This window comes from Mastigoproctus giganteus, chromosome 1, assembly GCF_048544385.1.
Source record: "Mastigoproctus giganteus isolate SK-2022 chromosome 1, ASM4854438v1, whole genome shotgun sequence".
Taxonomy (NCBI): Eukaryota; Metazoa; Arthropoda; class Arachnida; order Uropygi; family Thelyphonidae; genus Mastigoproctus; species Mastigoproctus giganteus.
The window spans coordinates 212,304,694-212,326,107 of NC_143575.1; the positions used below are offsets into that span (position 1 = coordinate 212,304,694).

Genomic DNA, 21,414 nt, shown 5'->3' on the forward strand with positions numbered 1-21,414 from the left:
GAAGTTTGTTCCAGCAATTAACCACCCGCTGGCTAAAGGCAAATTTCCGCACATCTATTCTACATCTGTCCTTTCTTAATTTGAATTTATGCCCCCATGGGTTCGTAATCTGAACAAGTGGAAGGATCCCATCAGAATTCAGCGTGCTGAACCGATTCAAGGCCTTATACACCTCAATCAGATCACCGCGCAGGTGCCTAGTCTCCAGCCACTGCAATTTGCAGAACTTAAGCCTCTCTTGATAAGAGGATCCCTTCATTCCCCTCACCAATCTTGTTGCCCTTCTCTCTACACGCTCAAGTAAATCTACATCCTTCCTAAAATGAGGCCTCCAGACCTGTACGCAGTACTCAAGGCATGGCCTGACCATTGCCTTATACAGAGGGATAATCACCTCCTTTTCCCTGCTAGCAAAATTCTTATATATCATTGACAAAACCCCATGACCTGCCCTGGCAGCCTGTCTGCATTCCCATCCCATCAGAATTCATCCCATCAGAATTCAGCGTGCTGAACCGATTCAAGGCCTTATACACCTCAATCAGATCACCGCGCAGGTGCCTAGTCTCCAGCCACTGCAATTTGCAGAACTTAAGCCTCTCTTGATAAGAGGATCCCTTCATTCCCCTCACCAATCTTGTTGCCCTTCTCTCTACACGCTCAAGTAAATCTACATCCTTCCTAAAATGAGGCCTCCAGACCTGTACGCAGTACTCAAGGCGTGGCCTGACCATTGCCTTATACAGAGGGATAATCACCTCCTTTTCCCTGCTAGCAAAATTCTTATATATCATTGACAAAACCCCATGACCTGCCCTGGCAGCCTGTCTGCATTGCTCAGAAAACTTCATATCTGACTGCACAATTACTCCCAGGTCTTTTTCATTTTCTACCACCTTAAGTGTAGTACCACACAGTTGGTACGTTTCTCTGGGGTTACTTCTACCCATATGCAGTACTTTGCATTTGTCAAGGTTAAACTTCAGTTGCCACTTCTTAGCCCATTTGCCCAAATTATCTAGACCCTGTTGCAGTAGCACACTGCCATTACTGTCATTAACAACCCTGCCAACCTTTGTATCATCTGCAAACTTCGACACTAAGCCTGATATACCTTCATCAATATCATTGATAAATATACAAAACAACAGTGGACCCAACACCAAACCCTGTGGGACTCCACTAATAACATTAGTCCAAGAAGAGCAGCACCCATTGATTACTACCCTCTGTCTTCTCGCACTTAACCATCCTTTTATCCATTGTAGCAACTTACCCTTAATACCATTCTGCTCCAATTTGTACAATAGTCTTCCATGCGCAGCAGTGTCAATAGCTTTCCTGAAATCCAAATATATGATATCAAAATTATTTTTTGCATCCAGTTCCTTTGTAACCACATCATAATATCCTATCAAATTTGTAAGACAAGACTTTCCCTTAACAAACCCATGCTGTGTCTGAATTATTGCTGCGGTCTTGTGTAGATGATCCTGCAATGCATCTTTAACCAGCGACTCCATTATTTTACCCGGAACAGAAGTTAAACTAACTGGTCTGTAATTACTCGTGTCACCCTTCGATCCCCCTTTGTGAATTGGGGATACATTTGCACATCTCCAGTCCGTGGGAACCTCCCCTGAGTCCAAGGATGCTCTCATAATTATGGCTAAGGGTTTGCTTAGTTGCTTTGCCGCCTCCTTTAATATAACTGGATAGATCCCATCCACCCCATGTGCTTTTCTTACGTTTAACTTCAACAGTTTCTCTTCCACTTTGCTCTCAGTTATTACAAAATCATTAAGTATCCTGCTACAATTTGATAACCTTCTGCCATTTTCAAACCTTAATAATTCCTCATGTGTGAATATAGATGCAAAATACTCATTCAGTTTGTTTGCTATCTGAGCAGGATCATCAACAGTCGAACCATTGATGTCAAGTGGACCAATCAGATTCATCCCCTTCCTTTTAGAGTTTATATAAGTAAAGAAATCCTTGCTGTTTTTCTTAGCGCCTTTTGCCAAGGATTTCTCGTAATCTACCTTCGTCTGCTGAACCTCCTTTGTGACCTGATTACAGATTAACTTATATCTGCCATAGGCTTCTGAGTCGCTTGATAATTTATATTCATCCCATTCATTTTTCTTCTCTGTTACGAGTCTCATTAGTTCATTTGAACAATATTTCTTAATAGGTATGAAACTTTTAGTAGCGTCCACGATTAATTCCTTGAATGCTTCCCACTTAGAATTTACTGTTGGTAACATTGTCAGTTGATCCCACTGTACAGAATTTAAAAATTGTTGGAGACCACTGTACTTGCCTTTACGGAAGCAAAAACCCTTTCCTTTACCCCTGATGCTAATTAAATCTTTAAGTAAATCCCACGTCAGTACACTGTGATCACTGCCACCTAGTGGTTCTTTTATCTGCAAATTCCTAATACATGAATGATCACTGCTGATAACCAGATCAAGAGTATTACTTTCTCAGGTTGCCTCTCGAATATGCTGCTGCAGAAACCCACAAGTTCCAGTCAATATCTGGGAAGTTAAAATCCCCCATTATAAGACATTCCGATTTACTATCCCACTCTATTTCTCTGTACAATTGTTCATTGTACTCATTCGAGTCATTAGGCCTATAACACACTCCTACTCTTATTTTTGCTTTCGCAGTGCTTATGTCACACCAAACTGACTCAACAGTGCACTGTTCATCTATATCAACTGGATGCACTTCCTTTGATTTTATGTTTTTCTTAATTAACAGCATAACACCTCTTCCCTTCCTATCCTGTCTATCCTTTCTGTACACATTGTACTCCCCAAATTCCAGTTCGGCATTCCTTATATCAGTGTGACACCATGTCTCTGATATCCCAACAATATCCGCCTTTGATGTCTTGACCAACACTTCAAATTCATCAAATTTATTTACTATACTTCTAGCATTGGTATACATGCAAGTATACATGCTCCTACTCCTATTCCTAGTTACCCTAACACATCCCATATACCCACCTGTTTCACGATGACTGCCACTCGTCCCTGAAACCCCCAACGCCCCTCGTTCCAGGTCGCTACTTATTCTAATAGAAGTTGTGCAAGAATCACCTTCACCTGATTTCCTTACACTCCTTACTTCGCGCACACACAAAGACATCCCCCATGGCAATATTATGTTCCGTTCCAGATAGTTCGGCAAACATTTCACATTTTTTTAGGCTGTGATGAGTTGGAGAATCGCACCCCTCAGTTCTCCCCCAAGTCACAGCCCTCCTGTCACTTTGCGACCATTGCTTTGCTTCTCTAGTTTGGGGCATGATACTTTAAATTAATAAAATTAATAAATTAAATTAATTAAATGTCAATACTACGCTATCTAATAGAAACAGTGAAGCGTATTACTGTTTCTATAATTATACTTTAGAGCTACCCAGCTACCTCAATTAAAAATTTGAATTCCCTATCACTATATACAAAAACAATGCCTGCAATATTCGAACGAAATAACGGTTTTATAAAGTATTACGTATAAATAAATTTTTGTGAGGAAAAGTCAAGTTTGTTGGCTGTATGGTTAGGATTGTCCAGTATTCTTGTAGGTAAATTAACAATCTGTGTAAGGTCATTAGTAATTGCAAAAGCATCAGCATCTCAACCAGCTGGGTCGGTGTGACTAGAAAACGGAAGCCAGCTGGAGTTGTGAACATTAAAATTACCAAGGAAAATTACCTCACTCTTAGGAAAGTTGGAGAAACTCAAGTTGCAAAGAGAGGAAGTCGAAGAGCTCCAAGTGATTAGTGGAGTTTGGAGAATGGTAGAGACAACAGATGAATTTGACAGAATGAGGTAGAGAGATTTTAAGCCAGAGAAGATCGAAAAGAGGAGATTCCAAATTACCAAGTCTCTGACAGGGAATATTGGAACGGACATATGCACAAGAACCACCTTTGAGGCGAAAGGAATTATACAGCAAATAATTTGGGCAACTGAGATGAGCAGTAGTTGAATCAACCAATAACTGAGATTCTGTCAGAAAAAATACATGGGGTTTGGCAGACTGCAAGTGGAAATGGACATACAGGGTGTCTCAAAAATATTGGTACAAATGTTTAGGGGAGATAGGTAACATCTAAGGGAATGTGAATCGCATAGGTACCCATAAACGTCACGGGAAAGTAGTAGCAGAGGCACTAGAAGCAGGGCGCCTCCGTAGCCAGGTGAGAAGGAGCAGCAGTGCGTAGCACACGCTTCTTGATTAGACCGGGGTTCGAGCCCGTGACCACCAAATACGGAGGATGCGGAAAGGTCAGGGAACGACCATCGCATATCCCTGAGCAATATGGCCTCAGTTGCTAATGCTCCTAAAAACCAAATAACAAACAACAAACAAGAAGCAGAAATGACACAAGACAGTAATTAGTGGCAAACATTTTTTTTTTATGAAAAACCCCAAACACGAAAGGTATCAAAACCTATAGTACTTAGTACCGTGTGTGGGTTGAAGGAGAAGTATGGGGGGAGGGGGATGCCTGAAACTTTGCTCTAGAGACTAAACATGGGTTTCACCACTTCAAGCCTCCAATAAGCAAAGTGGTGGTATTTCACCGGTTGATGAAAGTCATCTACCACGTTTATTTGGAGTACGAGATGGATGCATTTCATGATGTTACAACAGATGCTCGAAGGTTCCACCATGAGACGCGATGCATGTATGACACAGATGCAGCATGGATTGGCGGACACGGTTGAACACACTTGGAGTTTCTTTGACAGTAGCAGGAGCGCAGACGATTCTCGCCATGAGATCCATTTCCGTCTCCACAGGCGATTCATACATGATAGATTTGAGGGCCACCCACAGAAAGAAATCAAGGCTCGATAAATTAGGTGAGTGTGGGAGCCAGGCAATGGGTCCACCACGGCCAATCCATCGATGCCCAAAGTGCCTGTTCAATGGTCACGAACACACCTTCCATAATGGGCAAGCACCCCGTCATGTTGAAACCAAATGTTTCATCTCACATTTGCTGGAACATCGTCAAGTAACTCTGGTAGAACTTGTTCAAGAAAGATCCGGTATTTAGCGGAGTTCATGCGGGATGGTAACAGGTATGGGTCGACTAAGCAGCCACCGACCATACTGCACACACATTTATTGCAAGCGATGTTGTGCCGCATGGGAGCACACACTGTGTGGGCCCTCTGCTAATCCATACACTAAGTGCATGTCTGCCAGTTCATATATCAATGCATGCTCTTCATGCGGCGACTACTGCTTGAATGAGTAAACCAGAAATTTTTCCTCGCACGAACTGATGAACAGTGCCGTGTACCGACTTACGGTGACGTTTCCATTTATGGGTTCCTATGCAATTCACATTCCTTTAGATGTTATCTACCTCCCCTAAACGTTTGTACCAATATTTTTGAGACACCCTGTATATTTGTGAAATGAACTAGGAAGTGTTTGGGAGGCTTAGATCTTTTCGCAGATAAGCTTACTCTATTAGAAAAAGTAAAACTTATTCAATAGAAAGTGGGGGAGGGACATGCTGCATGAAGTAATGAAATTTTTGGATATGGCGTATACATGTAAGAATATACCCAGATCCTTGATATGACATGGCCTCGACAATGCTCCACACATACACACTACTCGGACTCCTTCCAGTCACTATCTAGCAGAGTAGGGGTAGCAAGATTATACACTAGCTGATCCAGAAGCCTCCTAAAGAGTTACCAATAGGTTCAGTCTAGTGTACTAACTAACGGCTGGCCTACAAACACCGTTTAGAGCTGTACCCTCGAAATGTAAGGAAGATTGGATCTCACCATGATGTTCATCATAACTTCAAAAGTCATCAGTCATACTGCATGATCTAAGAGATGGGGAAGGATTGATGGGAACTTAGCTCTGGAGACTAAACATGGGTTCCACCACTTTAAGCCTCCAAAAAGCAAAGTGGTGGTATTGCACCAGTTGATGAGGGTCATCTACCACCTAGTATTGCCTGGTAACACAAAGGGGCAGCATTCCTGTGTGTGGTGTGGGTGCCACACCTTGACCCCCTGCTTATGTTGGTTCACACTTGGGTGGTCACCCACAGCGTGCTTGTGCATTATACCCAGGATTACTAACAGTCCCACCATCATGAAGGTGCAAGCAGAGGATTTGGCTGTCACAGACCATCCGGTCTTCACCGAAATTGGGTCCACTTGACTTGAGTTTCACCCGTATATATCAGTTCCATCAGCGTTTTAGACGCCCAGGTAGCAAGTACAGCTTGTCTGTCCTATCTGAGAGAATGTCTGTGACAACCTCAAGAAAATTGCTCAAACCCTTGCTAATACTATAATGAGCTTGTTATCTACCAACATGTAATTGGGATTACAATGAAATTTACACATGTACTTGAAACCAATAGGCTTGTCCAGAAAGTAAATAAATAAAAAAATAAAAAAATTTTGAAATTCCACTCAATGTTTGCTGAAAAATACAGTAACTTTCAATCTCCTGGCCCTGACATACAAGGATATTAGAGTAGTAGATAGCTGAAGCATATAGCATGTCCAATGACTAATGTAATTCTCTCCAGTTCTCTAAAGTGGCATAATTCAGACACTTGAATGCTTGCAAGTGGGCATTTAGTTAAATTCTGCTGAATTGAGAAGCATAAACTTGTTGCAACTAGCTCCATATATAAAGGGAGACTGGATTTATTATTATTATTATTATTACTAGCCATATAGTGCAAGGAAGCCTGAGGATTATGCTGCACCAGCTAAAAAAATTTCCGAGTTACCCTGAGAGAGAGAGAGAGAGAGAGAGAGAGAGAGAGAGAGAGAGAGAGAGAGAGAGAGAGAGAGAGAGAGAGAAGTAGAAAGAAATCACCAAGAAAGAGAAGAATGATGATATCCAGCTCAGGGCCCTAGGTGTGCCAAGCCCATACTCACCAGAAGTGAGCCCCTGGGGATGTGGGGTGGAGTTATTATATTGTTGAATAACTCTCTATCAAATATAAGGCTCATGCTTAAACCTTTCATTATCAAAAATACTCCAGCAGTAAGAAAATAAATAATCACATAAGTACTCCAAATAGTGTTAAATGCAGTTGAGATCATGCTCAACCATCAGGCATGACCAAAGCATGATGCATAAAAATTCAGCTATTTAGAATTGAACAATGTTGGAGATTCCTGCATGTTGATGTTAATTGTTTTCTTCCATATACATCATAGTTATGGATGCTGATTTTCAGGTAAATCCATCCATTCTGTCTAGGTGGGACAATTTCAATGAGCAGAATGTATGATGAAATCTTTTAAGGTAAGTAAGAAAACTCTCACAATTTACAGTAAACATGAAGCATGCCTTCTTTACAAATTATACATAAGACTCAAATTGATTGCATATTGTCTAAGTAATTTTCTCTATGTTATAAAGAATCTGTATTCCTTTAAGAAGTTAATAATAGATTTCACTCCATGCAGGTTGAAGTGTTTAAATTTTAACCTTTCTTATTTTGATTTACATATACACCATTGCTAATGAAAGACAATTTAGATCTGTTAGTTATCTTTTTAAAACTTGTTCAAACTATTAATGTGATTTAATTTAATACTAATTTAACACTATTTCTATATATTAAGTAAAAATTGTCTATATCCATAGGTTTTCTTCCTTTGTTGATGAACATTCAGTTGCTCATATGGTATTTCACATGTCAAATAGATGGTTTACATATAGGATGGAGACAATGGGCATCTTTATTGTCTTTGCTGCTGCTCTTACTGTTGTTCTGACTCATGGTTCCGTGTCAACTGGCTCAGCTGGTCTTGTGCTAGCCTTAATATTTCAGGTTAATTTAAATTACATTGCTAAATGCTTATTTTTTAAATATGAATAGTGACATTGCATGATATTAACATTGTAAAAACCCAAGAATTTAAACTATATGTTTAAATAGATATTGATAAGTCATATCTATATATGTATATATATAGATAGTATTTTTCGTCACTCGTAATACTGTTTTTATAATGAGAAAATCTAGTTATTTTTCTTCTTACAAAGCATAATAAATAATTATTGCTGCTGAAAGGGAACAATCCTCTCCTATGATAAATATGATACACCTTTAAAAGGGATCCATTCCTTGAACATATCATTGGTTTTTGTATACAATAAAAAAGAAATAGGTATTGAATGGACACATTTTTTCCAAACTGGCTGTTTAATAATTATAAACAATAACATTGTCTATAAGTATAATCAGAAGATATTGAAATTATAAGGCCGCCGTAGCCTAGTGGTCAGGTACGCGGGTGCATAAGTACACGTGCCTTGAGTGACCGGGGTTCAAGCCCGTGACTGCTGAATATGGTGCTGTTTCTAGTATTCTGTCTATCCTGTAAACTCCTCTGACTGTTTGTTCGTCCCGGAGTATAAACAGAAAATTTATTATTATTTATTATTATTATTGCATTTTAAGAATTTTGTACATATTTATACTATAGTATACATACATACAAATGATTATAATCAGCATTATAGATTTTCATGGTGCTGGGAGAGAGAACCAGGATAGGCACTGTGTTGACAGAAGTGGAGATGTGATGTGCACATCCCCACAGAGGAAAGACAAACCCTCTGGTACTAAATGGTAGCATAGTCAATGTAGTAATCCCAGCATAATACCATTCCTGGTCTTAACTGCTGGCAGTAGTGACCTTGGGGTCTTATATTCAAATGTATGCAAAATAAAATCCATCCCGCTCTCCCAAAGTGTACAATACTGTCCTAACAAACAACTCTGAAAAAACCACATGGATTGATATTATCAGTATATTCTATACAAAGTTATGCCTGCAAAGATCCTTCCACAGATCTCCCAGTACATCAGAAACTTAGAACCTTAAATAACATACTTTTCTACTGAGCAAACACCTTTCTCCTCTGTGGAAAACAGTTTGGCTCTCTCTAAGATAGGACCCAGTAAATGTCCAGTTATTGATGATCTCTTTGAGAATATATTCATTGAAAAATTCTTTAGGCTGAGACCAAACTTTCTTTTAATGCTGAACAAATGCCTTGCTGATGAGATCGTTCTTGTTTGCTGGAAGACTAACCTCTTAAAGATTATTCACAAACTTACAAGCCCCCACTGAAATAAGAGCATATCGGCCAATTGTTCTTCTAGTAAATCTTGGCAAATTGCCTGAAAGATTGATTGCCAGTAGGATCTCAGCTCGTCTTGACATAAATAACTTAACATCTCCTAGGTAATATTTTTTTCCACCCAATTTCAAAGGGGCTTTGATTCCCTATGGTGGAAAAGCATCCTCAACTGACTTTGCAATGCTGTCTGCTCTTTTCAGTTATTCCAAATCATAAAAAGCTATTTCACTGAACAGATCAGTTTTGGTTAAAGCAAAGACCCAAAGAGCTGACTTTTGTGGAACCATGTGCTTGACACCTGGCTCTAGAAACAATTCAAAAACGCTCATTAGTTGCTGATCATCTTTTTTCAAGAAAACTCAAGAGCTGAATTAGAAAAACTACCATTAAGATTATTGCTGAATCTTACTCCTAGACCATTCATCCATAACAAGCTTACATTTTCACATTCTGAAAGTAAATGCTGCTATTCTGTGAAGCTATTCTGCAAGCTTTGCAGAACTGACCTTCTACCATAAAGGTTAATGAGGTTGTTGTTGTTATTTGGTTTTTAGGAGCATTAGCAACTAAGGCCATATTGCTCCGGGGATATGCGGTGGTCATTCCCTGACCTTTCCGCATCCTCCGTATTTGGTGGTCACGGGCTCGAACCCCGGTCTAATCAAGAAGCGTATGGTAAGCACTGCCTCTCCTGCCCACCTGGCTACGAAGGCGCCAGGTTAATGAGGCTTCCTTCTCAGTGGTTCAAGAAGCTAAATATCTGAAACTGATTATATATAACAGATTATCCTTCTTTCCACATGTTAAACAGCTTGAAACTAAAATAAAGATGTTCACCAGCATGCTCATCAAAGTCACAAACAAGATCAGATCAGGCCCTTAACAAAAGAACACTTCAAATCATACACACGGATGTATTCATCCCTATTGTCACATATAGTGCTGGGACTTGGTTTCAAAGATTACACAAACAGTAGATTTCAGAAAAATCTGCAGTTAATTTAAAGGTCCGTGGCTCTTTGCTATCATTAAGGCCTGTAAGATAGTATCTACTCTTACCATATAAGTTATCTCCAGTTCCATGCCTCTGGATCTTAATTTCTTTTGAGAACTGTGTTAAAATATTAGGAAAAAAGATTCCCACCCAAAGTACAGATATCACAATCGACATCAATGCTGATGCCAAAGCAGAAAAATCCAGATGTGGCAAGGCTTCTCCTGAAATGGCAGGGTCAATGCTTAGTCACACACATGGGCTCTGTTATTAAAGCCTGTATCCCAAATGTGACATTTATCCTGAATAGGAACAAAAGAAAGTGTTTTTTTTTCCTACCTCTTTACTGGTTATGGGTCCCTTAAAGCATAGCCCTATAAATTTGGAATCTTAGATACAGACACATGCATTTTCAGTGAGTGGGAATATTAGGCTCAAATGTACTTTTGTTGTCACTACAATAATCTTAGGTAACTGCTTATTTTGTGTCCAATTCTCAAAGTTCTCCTGGACAAGAAGAAAAGCTTATTGACAGAAAGGCAGTTTTCCTATTAGCATTAGAATTAGTAGAGACATATGATGCAAGAAAGCACGCTTATGTAACAGCAACCAAAAAAAAAAACATCCATTCCCTCTAAACGTTTATCTAGTTCCTCCTTGAACCTATTTAAGCTATCAACTTCCACAATGACAGATGGAAGTTTGTTCTAGCAATCAACAACCCATTGGCTAAAAGCAAATCTCTGCACATCTATTCTACAACCGCCCTTCCTCAATTTGAATTTATGCCCCCTCAGGTTCATAATCTGAGCAAGAGGAAGAATCCCATCAGAATTGAGCCTGCTCAACCCATTCAAGGCCTTATACACCTCAATCAGATCACCTCACAAGTGCCCAGTCTCCAGATGATTCAATTTGCAGAACTTGAGTCTTTCTTCATAAGATAACCCTTTCGTTCCCTCACAAATCTTGTTACCCTTCTCTATACTCGCTCATGCAACTCCACATCCTTCCTAAAATGAGGCATCCAGACCTGTACACAGTAGTCAAGGCATGGACTGACCATTGCCTTATACAAAGGGATAATTACCTCCTTTTCCCTACTAGCAAAATTCCTGTATATCATTCACAATACCCCATGACCTGCTCTGGCAGCCTGTCTACACTGCTCAGAAAATTTCATATCTGACTGCACAATTACTCCCAGCTCTTTTTCATTTTCTACCACCCTAAGTGTAGTACCACACAGTTGGTATGTTTCTCTGGGGTTACTTCTACCTATATGAAGTACTTTGCATTTGTCAATGTTAAATTTCAGTTGCCACCTCTCAGCCCATTTTCCCAAATTTTCCAGATCCTGTTGCAGTAGCACACTGCCATTACTGTAATTAACAACCCTGCCAACCTTTGCTCTGAAAACTTCTACATTATGCCTGATCGATATATACACAAAATGATCATTGATATATACACTAAACAACAATGGGCCCAGCACCAAACATCATTTTATCGGTTTGGTGCTGGGCCCATTCATGGACTAACATTAGTCCACATGTTATTAGTGTAGATTAATGTTATTAGTCCCTTCATGGACTAATATTATTAGTCCACGAAGAACAGTTTCCATTGTTTACCGCTCTCTGTCGTCACCCACTCAACCATCCATTTATGCAACTTGCAGCAACTTGCCATTAATGCCATACTCCTCCAATTTGTACAGTAGTCTTCCATTTAAGTAAAATTAAATGCAACAAGGCATCATATCTTTAAGAGTGTAATATTGGTGTAAACACACCATAGACAACTCTTAAACAAAAAACTACATTAGTAGTGTGATGGGTATCATTTTATCTGTATCTCATGTTGTGCTGTTCCTTCACAACAGTTCCATATATTGCACTACCTCGAATAAGTAACGCTTTACTAAAAGAGAAGACTATTGTTACTTATTCTCAGTGGGGACCACCACCCAAATGGCACCGTTTCAAGGCTTGTTGCCCTTTCATCAGTGGGTGGGCAGGCTTACTACCTTTGCCACCTCCTTAAATATAACTGGATAGATCCCATCCACCACCCCAGGCGTCTTTTTTATTTTTAACTTCAACAATTTCTCCTCCACTTTGCTCTCAGTTATTACAAAATTATTAAGCATCCTGTTACAGTTTGATAAACTTCCTGCATTTTCCTCCCCTAATAACTCCTCACATGTGAATGTAGATGCAAAATACTCATTCAGATTGCCAGTTATCTGAGCAGAATCATCAACACTCATACTATTGATATCAAGGGGACCAATCTCAATCATCCTCTTCCTTCTAGAGTTTATATAACTAAAGAAGTTCTTGCTGTTTTTCTTAGCATCCTTTGTCAAAGATTTCTCATAATCTGCTTTTGCTTTCCTAACCTCCTTTGTGACTTGATTACAGAATAGCTTATATCCATAAGAGACTTCTCTGTTGCCTGATAATTTGTATGCATCCCATGCATTTTTCTTCTCTGCCACAAGTCTCATTACTTCATCTGACATCCGTTTAGGCTTAACCCTTGAGCAGTATTTCTTGATATTTCTTGGGAGTAATATTCTTGATGTGATTATCAGCAGTGATTATTCATGGATTAAGAATTTACAGATAAAGGAACCACTAGGTTACAGCCATTATAGTGTACTGATGTGGGATTTACTTAAAGTAAAACGTAACTACCATCAGGGGTAAGAGGAAGGGTTTCTGCTTTCATAAAGGTGACTACAGTGGTCTCAGAGAGTTTTTTTTTTTAATTCTATACAGTGGGATCAACTGATGATGTTACCAGTGGTGAATTCTAAATGGGAAGACTTCAGTGACTTAATCTTGGAGGGTACTAGGCTTTTCATACCAACTAAGAAATACTGTTCAAGGTTTAGGCCTAAATGGATGTCAGATGAATTAATGAGGCTTGTGGGAGAAGAAAAATGTATGGGATACATATAAAGTATCAGGTGACACAGAAGCCTATGGCAGACATAAGCTAGTCTAGGGTGACCATACGTCCTCGTGAGTTTTTAAAATTTGTTCTCGTTTGTCCTAGTTTTTCTATTTACAACTCAAGATTTACATTCACTTTAAATTTTTACACCCTCTGTATTCATTTAAGCATCACTTATAAGAATGTGGGTGATACCCAAACAAATTATGGTACATACAGTACGGGTACTTTTCTGTTATATCCACTGTGACTGCTGCGCTATCGTCGGGTTTTCATTAAATATCACAGACCACGCATGCTGTCATATCTACGTCAATGGAGAGCGTTATAGCTTACGCGGCCACCAATAAATAGCACAGAAGTTACAGTGGCTATAACAGAAAAGTGCCACAGTACGCACTATCGCAGCAAAAACATCGATAATATCAAAGTATCGTTTTATGTTTTTGTCCCTGGCAAGTAGTTTCTACTGTTTTTCAAAAGAAAGCAATGTATGGTATGCAGTATTGTTGCAAAAACATGGGAAAAAGGAAGTGCATAGTAACTAATGAAATGCTTCAAGAACATCCTTCATTCAAGAAAGGTAAAACTAAACATGATGTAATCTGTATCATTTGCAATAGTGTTATTTCTGTTGCAAATAAAGGAAAACTTGATTTGAAAGAACATCTGAACACTGAAAAACATAAACGTAACACCAGATGTGCATCGGCTTCATCAAATGTTTTGGAAAAATTTATTGTACCTAACAAGGATGTTAAACTCATCAGAGCTTCTGAAGGCGTGGCAGCATATCATACAGTAATGCATCACCAATCATACTGCTCGCGGAATTGTTGGACTCTGCTAATGAAAAGAATGTTTCCTGATTCACATATTTGTCAAAAAATGTTGTGTGGCAGGACTAAAGCTGAGGCAATCATAAATAATATTTTTAGACCACATACAATTGATCTTGTAATGAATGATTTAAAGAACATACCATATATAAGCATTTCAACAGATGCTAGCAATTAGCATTAGCATTAGCATTAGTAGAGGCATTTGATGCAAGAAAGCAAGCTTATGCAGCATCAGCCAAAAAAAAAAAAAAAAAAAAAAAAAAAAAGTAACATAAATAAATAAAAATAACCACTTCCACTTCACCCCTCTGTTCGTTCGAAATACCTGTCCAGCTGAGCCTTAAACTTATTTAGGCTATCAACTTCCACGACAAGGGATGGACGTCTGTTCCACCCACCAACCACCCGCTGGCTAAAGGCAAATTTCCGCACATCTATCCTACATCTGTCTTTCCTCAATTTGAATTTATGCCCTCTCAGGTGATTTTTCTGAGCTAGAGGAAGAATCCCATCAGCATTGAGCATGCTCAAACCATTCAAGGCTTTGTACACCTCTATCAGATCACCCCGCTGGTGCCTAGTTTCCAGACACTGTAATTTGCAAAACTTAAGCCTTTCTTCGTAAGAGAACCCCTTTGTCCCATTCACCAATCTAGTTGCCCTTCTCTGTACTCGTTCCAGCAGCTCTACATCCTTCCTGAAATGAGGCCTCCAGGCCTGTATACAGTACTCTAGGTGTGGCCTGACCATTGCCTTATACAAGGGAATAATCACCTCCTTATCCCTGCTAGAAAAATTCCTATATATCATTGACAATACACCATGAGCTACTCTTGCAGCTCGTCTGCACTGCTCAGAGAACTTCATATCTGCCTGCACCACCACCCCCAGGTCCCTTTCATTCTCTACCACTGTCAGTGTAGTACCACAGAGTTGATACGTTGCTCTGGGGTTGCTGTTTCCCATATGTAGTACTTTACATTTGTCAATGTTAAACTTCATTTGCCACCTCGAAGCCCATCTGCTCAACCTTTCCAAATCCTGTTGCAGCAGCATAGTGTCAGTAGTGTCCTTGACAACCCTGCCAACCTTCGTATCGTCTGCAAACTTGGACATTAAGCCTGATATACCATCATCAATATCATTTATAATTACAGAAAACAATAAAGGCCCCAATACTGAACCCTGAGGGACTCCACTAATAACATTAGTCCACGATGAGCAGTGTCCATTGATTACCACTCTCTGTCTTCTCCCCCTCAACCACCCCTTTATCCATAGCAGCAACTTGCCTCCAATGCCACACTGCTCCAATTTGTGCAGCAGTCTTCCATGTGCAACAGTATCAAAAGCCTTTCTAAGATCCAAGTATATAATATCAAAGTTATTCCCTGCATCCAGTTCTTTTGTGACTGCATCATAGTATCCAATCAAATTGGTCAGGCAAGACTTCCCCTTAACAAAACCATGCTGTGTCCTAGCTATAACTGAAGTCGTGTCTAGATGATCCTGCAGTGCTTCTTTCACCAGTGCCTCCATTAATTTTACGGGAACAGAAGTTAAACTCACAGGTCTATAATTACTTGTGTCAGCCTTTGATCCCCCTTTGTGAATTGGGGTCACATTTGCACATCTCCAGTCAATGGGTACCTCCCCTGAGTCCAAGGAAGCTCTCATAATTATGGCTAAGGGTTTGCTTACCTCCTTTGCTGCCTCCTTTAATATAACTGGATAGATCCCATCCACCCCAGGTGCCTTTCTTATGTTTATCTTCAACAATTTCTCCTCCACTTTGCTCTCAGTTATTACAAGATTCTCTAGCTTACTGCTAGAGTTGAATACACCTCTGGCATTCCCCTCGCTGAATAACTCCTCATGTGTGAATGTCGATGCAAAATATTCATTTAGTTTGTTAGCTACCCGAGCAGGGTCATCAACAGTTGACCCATCGATCTCAAGTGGACCAATCTGATTCATCCCCTTCCTTCTAGAGTTTACATAAGTAAAGAACTCTTTGCTGTTTTTCTTCGCATCCCTTGCCAAGGATCTCTCGTAATCTGCCTTCGCCTGCCTAACCTCCTTTGTAACTTGGTTACAGATCAACTTGTATCTATCATAGGCGTCCGTGTCACGTGTTAATTTGTATGTATCCCATGCATTTTTCTTCTCTGCCATATGCCTCATTAGTTCATCTGACAACCATTTAGGCCTAAACCTTGAACAATATTTCTTAGTTGGTATGTAAAGCCTAGTAGCTTCCACGATAAGTTCTTTGAATGCTTCCCATTTTGAATTTGCTGTTGGCAATATCATCAGTTGATCCCACTGTATAGAATTTAAATACTGTCTCAGTCCATTGTAGTCGCCTTTACGAAAGCAATACCCCTTCCCTTTACCCCTAATGGTAGTTACCTCTTTGAGTAACTCCCACTTCAGCACACTGTGATCACTGCCACCAAGTGGTTCATTTATCTGCAGATTCTTAATGCATGAAGAATCACTACTGATAATCAAATCAAGAGTATTACTCCCTCTAGTTGCCTCCCGAACATGCTGATGTAGAAAACAATCATCCAATAAATCCACAAAAGCCTTGCTACTGTGTGAGTGACCAGCCCCCAAATTCCAGTCAATATCTGGGAAATTAAAATCCCCCATTATAAGACTCTCTGATTTACTGGCCCACTCTATTTCTCCGAACAGTTTCTTATTATACTCATCAGAGTCATTAGGCCTATAGCACACTCCTACTCTCTCTCTGGCGCCTCCGTAGCCAGGTGGGAAGGAGCAGCAGTGCGTAGCACACGCTTCTTGATTAGACCGGGGTTCGAGCCCGTCACCACCAAATACGGAGGATGCGGAAAGGTCATTCAGGGAATGACCACCGCATATCCCGGAGCAATATGGCCTTAGTTGCTAATGCTCCTAAAAACCAAATAACAACAACAACTCCTACTCTCAATTTTGATCTCCCAATGCTTATGTCACACCAAACTGACTCGACACTGCACTGTCCAGCGATGTCGACTGGCTTCACTTCCTTGGATTTTATGTGTTTTTTAACTAATAGCATAACCCCTCCTCCCTTCCTATCCTGTCTATCCTTTCTGTAGACATTGTACTCCCCAAATTCCAGTTCTGCATTTCTTATATCTGTGTGACACCACGTCTCTGAAATCCCCACAATATCTGCCTTTGATGTTTTGAGCAATACCTCAAATTCATCAAATTTATTTACTAAACTCCTAGCATTGGTGTACACACAAGTATACATGCACCTGTTCTTTTTCTTAGCTACCCTAACACAACCCATGTGTTTACTTGTACCCCAATGATTCCCAGCAGTCTCTGAAATATCCTGCATCTTATTTCTTATTTTCCAGGCTGCGGCTCATTCCAATAGAAGCAGTGCAAGAATCACTTCCACCTCTGCCAGTGGCTACTGTTAATCTATTAGTCCTTGTATCCCCCCAATCTAGCAGTTTTCCGACCCACCTAACATTGCCTCGATAGCATCAGCAAACATTCTTGCACCCCTTCTATTTAAGTGTATCCCATCCCTGTAGAAGCAGTCTCTCCTGTTAACAAGTACAGACCAGGCTGAAAAAAATTCTACCCCTTGAGCCCTGCACAATCTTTCCAGGGCCGAATTGATTGACAGGGCTCTCATCATATACTCCCTCCTATCGTGTCTGGGCAGAATTGCAGACACTTTCAATTTCAACCCTAATTCACGGCTTTTTTTCATCAGTGACCTGTACTTGTCAAGTAATTCCGCCGGTCTCCTACTCTTAATGTCATTAGTGCCAACGTGTACAACTATATCACCTTTTGTGCCCTTAAAAGATGATATCCGCTCTACAACGTCATCAACTTTTGCCCCTGGCAGACATACCCTGGTCCTATTCCACCTATTCCACCAATCATGGTTCACTGAAAATATTCCCAATTTTAATTCAGTACTTTGACTATCAAAACGGTGGAACTAAATGTAAATTATTAGATATAATTAATCAACCCAATGAGCAATCACACACAATTGCAAATATGATATGTGATGTTTTAACCAAAAAGAACATTATAACTAAATGTATCTCTTTTTCTGGTGATAACTGTAATACTAACTTCGGTGGTGTCAAAAGAGCTGGAAGAAAAACTTAATGATAAATTAATTGGAATTGGTTGTCCAGCACACGTTTTAAATAATACTGTGCATTATAGTTTTGAAATGGGCTACCAGTCAATATAGAAATGCTGGTTAGGGTAATCTACAATCATTTCTCTATTTATACTGTGAGAGTTGAATCACTAAAGGACTTTTGCAATTTTGTAGAGACAGAGTATAAGCAACCTTTATACTATACCAAAACGTGATGGTTATCTCTCTTTCCAGCTATAAATCGCATTTTAGAACTTTATGAAGGGTTTAAATCCTATTTTCTGTCACTGGAAGATCCACCAGCAATATTGCAAACATTTTTTGAAGATGATATGAATGAGGCATACCTTTCATTCGCTCATTCATTCATGTCAGTCTTTCAAGAAAATATAAAATGTATTGAAAGAGACTGTATTTCAATAATTGAAGTGCGGAAAATCCTTAAGACTGTTTTTCATTTGCTCAAGGAGAGGAAAACCAATAAATTTCTTCCGTTAAAAGTGTGCTCAATACTAAAATTGCAACAGAAAAGGTTAAGGAAAATGAAGTCACACAGTTTAGAGTTCAAATCGAGAATTTGTATGGCCGTACTTTAAAATATATTGAATCATGGTTAAAACCATTAGATGAGTTTCAAATCTTAGAATGGATCGATTTGGCAGAAATTCCTTCTTGGGACAATGTTCATTCCTGCTTAGAATATCTTTGTGAGAAGGGAGTCACAGGCAATGATGTAAAACTGTTTGATCAATGGCATAATTTAAAGTTATTCTTGGAAACACAACAAGAAAATGAGAAATGGAATACATTAACTGCAAATGAGAAATGGGTGATGTTTTTTAAACAATATGAAACTTCTGAGTTACTAAAAATTGTACAATTCATCTTTTGTGTATTTTGCCACAATGCAAATGTTGAACATGTATTTTCATTGATAAATAGTCAGTGGACAAAGGAAAGAAACCAATTAAAAATTGAAGCTGTTAAAGGAATATTATTTACTATACAGGGTGTTTCAGTTAAACGTTTCAGAACTTCTAAGAGGGGTAGGGTACATCCTGACAACTCGAAATCATATAGCAATGTGGGGTCGGAAATGCTTTCCTGAAGCGGTGTTGTACACAGAAGCACCATAAAGAAAAGAGACCGTAAGTGAGAAATCGTTTTAATAATACATGAAAAGAAGCAAAAGGTACATGGATTAAAGTAAGTGTTCGAAGTTTCTTCCACGGGCTACAATGCACGCCTCACATCTCCGACGCATGGACATCCGAACATTCTGGAATACTCCAGGCGAATTTCGAATTTCTTGAACAAGAACGCCAAGTTAGTAGGATGGATGATTACACGAACGCAGAGTTAGCCGATATGCATTTGGCATACGGGGCTGCAAATTGTAGTGGGCCAGCCGCACAGCGTTTGTACGCGGAACGATATCCGACGAGGCGTATTCCCAGTCATAATTTCTTTGCAAGACTGCACCAGAGGTTAGCTGACAGAGGTTCATTTGAAAGAGCTGACAGGGACAGGGTAAGAACAGCACGGACTCCAGCCGTCGAACAGAATGTGCTGCAGCATGTACAGGGGAATCCAAGAACGAATACACGAAGTCTAGCAAACGCAGTCGGGTTTTCCCATTGCAGCGTCTGGAGGATTCTCCGAGAACAAGACATGCATCCGTTTCACGTGCAGCATGTCCAGACACAGCAACCGGAGGATTATGCACCTCGTATTGCTTTCGCACAGTGGTACCTTGGAAAATGTGCTACAAATCCCCTTTTTCCTGCTCAAGTGTTGTTTTCCGATGAGGCATCCTTCACAAGGGAAGGAATTTTCAACACGCATAACGACCATATCTGGGCGGTCGAGAACCCGCATGCAATATGACGTCGTGCAGCATAGATTCGATTTTCGGTCAATGTATGGGCCGGTATTATGGGAGATCACCTCATCGGACCTTACCTGTTACCGTGTCGTCTAACCGGACCTATCTACTTGATCTTTCTGCAGCAAGTATTGCCACAACTTTTGAGAGATGAACAGATTTCTGCATCGACGCAACAGACAATGTGGTTCCAACACAATGGAGCCCCTGCCCATTATAGCGGAGATGTTCGTAACTACCTGGATGTCACATTTGGTCAACAGTGGATCGGACGTGGTGGTCCCGTGCGTTGGCCTGCTCGGTCACCCGACCTATCATGTCTTGATTTTTATTTCTGGGGTCATATGAAATCGCTAGTTTATGACACCCCTGTTGACAATGCTGAGGAGCTGGTTGCAAGAATCGCAGTAGCTGCCGAAGAAATTAGAAATTCGCCTGGAGTATTCCAGAATGTTCGGATGTCCATGCGTCGGAGATGTGAGGCGTGCATTGTAGCCCGTGGAAGAAACTTCGAACACTTACTTTAATCCATGTACCTTTTGCTTCTTTTCATGTATTATTAAAACGATTTCTCACTTACGATCTCTTTTCTTTATGGTGCCTCTGTGTACAACACCGCTTCAGGAAAGCATTTCCGACCCCACATTGCTATATGATTTCGAGTTGTCAGGATGTACCCTACCCCTCTTAGAAGTTCTGAAATGTTTAACTGAAACACCCTGTATATAATATGCAAATGACTTGTGAAGAATTTTACAACCACATAATTAATGATCCAAAAGTTTTAGCAGAAATTTTATCTTCAAGTAAATATTAATTTCAATGAATTATTAAATGTATTTTATTTTGCCACTATTTTCTGTTTTTTATCTTTTGCAATAAAAAAATTTATAGTCCTATTTTTGTATTCTTCCTAAAATTAATTTCTTCCTCTGCTATCCTAGTTTTCATAAAAAATATATAGTCACCCTATCCATTCTTCAAGGCTGTTCATTAATTTCATGGTATAAAATTCATGGAAAAAATAAGAAATTGATGAACTACTGCATAAGGAACGTGTTTTTTGTCAAACTTTAGAATTAAGTTCTGAATTATTAAAAATTATAGTATTTATTCCTTCTATATTTGGTATTCATTGATGAACATTCAATGACCAAAAGGGAAGAAACCTGTTACAGTTTGAAACATGGGCTTGGCTAAAATTATCTTTCCCGGTCAAAACAGTGCTCATTGGGTGAGGGGAGAGGGGTGACAAAATCGCGAGCATGGATGTTTCTCGCTAATCCTTGTTCAGTATGTGGTATATGCTTGTCATGGAAGGTTTCGTCGTTTGCTTTTAATTTATATGCTTATAAATTGAATAAACTTATCAATTTATAAA

The 21,414-nt window shown here is 39.6% G+C and overlaps 1 protein-coding gene across 1 annotated transcript in view; it reads left to right on the forward strand.

The window, feature by feature from the left end:
* The window catches only part of LOC150091500 (ATP-binding cassette sub-family C member 5-like), a 177,500-nt gene that overhangs the window by 3,399 nt on the left and 152,687 nt on the right, over positions 1-21,414 (forward strand). The window contains exon 2 of the mRNA XM_090384200.1: positions 7,684-7,870. Within this exon, the coding sequence (XP_090240326.1) occupies positions 7,684-7,870 (187 nt within the window). The remainder of the gene's footprint in view (positions 1-7,683; positions 7,871-21,414) is intronic.